The 5000-nt window shown below is 37.9% G+C and overlaps 1 protein-coding gene across 3 annotated transcripts in view; it reads left to right on the top strand.

The window, feature by feature from the left end:
• The first annotated feature begins 2466 nt into the window (after nucleotides 1-2466).
• Nucleotides 2467-5000, top strand: part of pycr1b (pyrroline-5-carboxylate reductase 1b) — a 12933-nt gene continuing 10399 nt past the window's right edge. The window contains exons 1-2 of one of the 3 annotated variants that reach the window (XM_067431536.1): nucleotides 2467-2607; nucleotides 3091-3178. In XM_067431536.1, coding sequence (XP_067287637.1) covers nucleotides 3112-3178 — 67 coding nt within the window. In that variant the 5' untranslated portion in view covers nucleotides 2467-2607; nucleotides 3091-3111. Of the gene's footprint in view, nucleotides 2621-3090; nucleotides 3179-5000 lie in introns of all 3 variants that reach the window. The other 2 variants (XM_067431538.1, XM_067431537.1) reach the window with 2 other exon arrangements.

Raw genomic sequence — 5000 nt, 5'->3', positions numbered from 1 at the left:
CAGTCCTTCTGTCTCTGACTGATTCGAGTGTTTTATCCAGTAAAAGTCTTTAGTGTAACTGTACAAACGTCATCCTTCCGCTCGTGTGTTTCTGCTGTCAAATCTGCTCTGATTTTATCAAGTAAACGCAAGAATAACTTTGATATTGTTAGTTATATTTCAACTGGAGCAACTGAGGTTTATTTGATTAATATTTAAGAAAAATCTAATATGATCATCAGGCTTTTGAAGAAGGTTTATTAGTTCATATCTCAATCATTATAGTATAGCATGTATGCATTTTATGTTGATTTACACTACAGAATCAGAACTGAATATTTTCGTCCATATTAATACCAGCATCTGCAGCATATTTTTGCTCAGTTTGGGCCTCTAAATAGTATTTTCCTCTATATTCTCACTATATGAGCCATGTATTTATATGTAAACTTTTGTCATATTTTGTTTAAAGAATCAATAAACGTTTAAATATTATTTTTCCTGGCTATTATTTCATGTGTCAGACTTTACAGGGTTAACATGCACTGAAATCTTTGTATGTAAATGCGGGTGGGGGAACAAACCCTGAATTCTTTTGATATATAATTCATGAGAAAGAGAATTTAAAGCATATGCTTTCCTGACTGAAGATAAACTCGGGGTTCCTTGATAATCCATCTTAAGCCGACGGAGGATCTGTGTTCCCCCCCCCCCCCCCCCCCACACACACACACACACACACACTCAATGGACTGTCGTGTCAAATAATCCTCAAGGAATGCTCACGGAATTCCAGTCATAATTTAGTCCTGATCCTAATGGGATTAAAACCATAATCATGCATGTTTTGTTGCTCAAATTAGAGTCGGTACACTCTAAAAAATTCTGGGTAAAAAACAACCCAATGTTGGGTCAAATATTGACTAACCCAGCAATCGAGTTGTTTTAACCCAGCGATTGGGTTGTCTTAAGCAAATATTTAACCCAACCGCAGGATTAAAACAACCCAATTGTGGGGTTAAAATAACCCAATTTTTGGGTTAGTCCATTTTCAACCCAACTTGGGTTGTTTTTAACCCAGAATTTTTTAGAGTGCAGCTTGACATTCATCAGCCGCGAGCAGCAGGACACACTCAACCTGCGTCTGAGTGTGTGTGTGTGTGTGTGTGTGTGTGTGTGTGTGTGTGTTCACATGCTGTCACAGTGTGAAGGAAGTGATGTAATTTAGCGCTCATACACTCAATTCTGGGTAAAAAACAACCAAATGTTGGACTAACCCAGCGTTTGGGTTGTCTTAAGCAAATGTTTAACCCAACCGCAGGATTAAAACAACCCATTTGCTGGGTTAGTCCATATTTGACCCAACATTGGGTTAAAACAACCCAGCATTTTTTAGAGTGTAAATATAAACTTCAGTACCAGTCAAAGTGTTATTTTTAGTGCTGTCAAACCGATTCATCACGATTAATTGCATGTATATGTGTGTGTGCCTGTGTGAGTGTGCAAATATTCTGGGGCCCAAACTGATCGATATCACGAGTATCATTGCAATATTACTGTAGATTAGCACGGCTGTGATTCGGCCGTGGGTATTGTAATACTGTCATATTGCACTGATATGATACACACGACTGTGATATTGCATTTGATACAACAGTTCGACGGCACAAGAGAGTAAATAAACGGCATATAATACGGCATATTTATAGAAACTATATAGACCCCTATACCATATTTATATAGGCCTAAAATATTTATAAATGAACAACAATAGCCATTATAAAAGACAGTAGGAAATAAACACCTGCAAACAATTTAGTCAAACATCCAAAAGCAGCTCTTGTACAGGATTCATAGGATATAAAGTTATGATAAAATATGGTGATTTTTTTTCCTCAACCGCCGTAACGGTCGCCTCAGGCGGAGTGATACAATCGGTGAGACGGTTATAGTGCCGTTATCGCGAGAATAGCGCACAGCTGGAAATACTCTCCAGCCAATCAGATGATGTGGAAATGAACGGAATATGAAAAGTTAATTTTTTTGTAATCTTAAAACTCAAATACACATTCCATTGGGAAACATTACTAGTGAAATGTTTACGATCAGAAAACTAAAACTTTGTTAACATTCTCTTCATTTGACGTGTTTGTGGAGAAGCAGCTTACAGAAAACATGCGAACTGTATTTTGTGCAGTGTGTTTATGTAAGTGTTGAGTGACGTGTCTCTGTCTGTCTGTACACACACACACACACACACACACACACACACACACACACACACACACACACACACACACACACACACACACACACACACACACACACACACACACACACACACACACACACACACACACACACACACACATCCATCCATCCAGCGTTTCTTCCACAGGAACTGATGCAATAAGACCGCTTTGTTGCAAACCCCGCCTTCACCTCTCCCGGAGCGCTGATTGGTCTGACGCGACAGCATCTCGCCTCTCATTGGCGCGTCCGTGTGTCAGTCAGAGCGCCGTACCGCTGCACATGGAGGGATGAAGCCACGTTGACATCACTGATCGGTGTTTGTATTCTCCGGTTGATAATCTCGAACACCAAACCGAACCGAATCTACAGCTCACGGTGAGTCCCGGTGAGTCCCGGTGGCGGCGGGCACGCGCTCCGTTTCCTGAGATCATGAAATATTGACAGAATCATAATAATAATGATGATGATGATGAGGTACTATATCAGGGTGCAGGATAAGAGTGATTATTCATATCACTGTAATATAACACATTTTACTATATTGTGTATGACAGCATTACTCAGTACAGTACAGTACAGTAATGTAATGTACAGTACAATAAGACACAATTATGAAAAAATTGCTTGATTTTGCACATTGCTACAATGTAGCTTAAATACCTAATGATATTTTCCAGTGATTTCTGTAGAATAATTGTAATAATGATAATGAATTGATTATTGTCCTCTAGTTTCTCCAGATTCTGATTTTGTTGTAGATCAATGCGAAGGTCATTGCTGTGATTCCCACTGAGTGTTTTCAATGCAGTGTGTGTCAGAAGTAAAGCTGAGTTAATGTGTATGTGTGTGTTTCTGCAGGTGTGTGTGTGTATCATCAGGATGAGTGTGGGCTTCATCGGAGCGGGTCAGCTGGCACATGCCCTGGTCAAGGGCTTCACGGCCGCAGGTAACACACACACACACACACACACACACACACACACACACACACACACACACACACACACACACACACTGTGGTCTGAGTAGTGAAGGTCACAGTGACCACGTCTGTCAAGGTCCAAAAGTAACAAGCTTTTGTCTTTTTTTTTTAGACAGTTTCTTGTGTGCTTTTGTTTAATTTCAGTTTTATTAATTTATTATTTATTCCCAGTTTGTAACTTTAGTGCATCAACTCAGAGCATGAGATTACGACAGAAATTCAACAAGCTGTCCAAATAATCAAATGCTCTTCTTAATATTTATTCTAAAATTTGTGGTCCATTAAAAAACAAAATAAGCTTTTATTATATTTTCATTTATTAGTGTTTATTTTGTTGAAATATTTCGTTTTAGTTTATTCGTATTATTTCCAGTGTGCAGTTTTAGTGAATCAACTTAAAGGCGATGTTTCTCATTTTTTGTTTTGTGCATCTATTATTCATATTATTTTATTTCATTTAACAAATGTTTTTTAAATCATTTAAGTAACAAAAATAATAAAACCTTTATTGTGGAAAGATTACGACAGAAGTTCTGTCTTGGCTCTCGACAAGTTTGTCAAATAATGACATTTAATAAAAGTATTTTTCCCCTGTGGTGTATTAAAATAAAATAAGAAACACGTTTTCCTGTCACGGTTTCATGTACAGATGTGTTTACATGCATTTGCCATTTTTGTATTAGTGTTTGTTTTGTTTAAATATTTATATTTAGGTTTAATTTATTCATTTTTATTATTTAATTTTTATTTATTTATATCTAGTGTGTAATTTTAGAGAATTTTCATAAGGGCTAGGTTTTCATCTAATATTTATATTTTATATTTTATTTTAGATATCAGTAATAACCCTGCTTACAGAAAGATTTTATGATTTTTGACAAGTTGTTTACATAATTAAATGTTTAGTTTTACCTCAAAACTCAAATACAAATGTGTAATTTTTCCTCCTATGATTTATTATATTCTGCTCTTTTATCCAAAAATAGCACCGTTAGTGTCGTAGTGGTGTATGATCTCCGTTTGCTGAAGTCATGATGGGTTTCTGTTGATCCTCTTTCTTGTGTGTGTGTTTGTGTTTGTGTCTCTGTGTGTGTCTGTGTGTGTGTTTGTGTCTCTGTGTGTGTCTGTGTGTGTTTGTGTCTCTGTGTGTGTCTGTGTTTGTGTTTTTGTTGCTCCTCTTTCTTGTGTGTGCGTGTGTGTGTCTGTGTGTGTTTTTGTGTTTGTGTCTGTGTCTGTGTGTGTGTCTGTGTTTGTGTTTTTGTTGCTCCTCTTTCTTGTGTGGTGTGTTTGTGTGCGTGTGTGTGTCTGTGTTTGTGTCTGTGTTTGTGTGTTTGTTGCTCCTCTTTCTTGTGTGCGTGTGTGTGTCTGTGTTTGTGTTTTTGTTGCTCCTCTTTCTTGTGTGCGTGTGTGTGTCTGTGTTTGTGTTTTTGTTGCTCCTCTTTCTTGTGTGCGTGTGTGTGTCTGTGTGTGTGTCTGTGTTTGTGTGTGTGTTTGTGTTTTTGTTCCTCCTCTTGTGTGCGTGTGTGTGTCTGTGTGTGTGTCTGTGTTTGTGTGTGTGTTTGTGTTTTTGTTGCTCCTCTTTCTTGTGTGCGTGTGTGTGTCTGTGTTTGTGTTTTTGTTGCTCCTCTTGTGTGTGTGTGTGTCTGTGTTTGTGTTTTTGTTGCTCCTCTTTCTTGTGTGTGTGTGTGTGTGTGTGTCTGTGTTTGTGTTTTTGTTGCTCCTCTTTCTTGTGTGTGTGTGTCTGTGTCTGTGTCTGTGTTTTTGTTGCTCCTCTTTCTTGTGTGTG

The sequence above is a fragment of the Pseudorasbora parva genome, chromosome 22, assembly GCF_024679245.1.
Source record: "Pseudorasbora parva isolate DD20220531a chromosome 22, ASM2467924v1, whole genome shotgun sequence".
NCBI classification, from domain to species: domain Eukaryota; kingdom Metazoa; phylum Chordata; class Actinopteri; order Cypriniformes; family Gobionidae; genus Pseudorasbora; species Pseudorasbora parva.
Note: the sequence above shows the minus strand (reverse complement) of the source record. Positions and strands in the feature narration are given on the sequence as shown.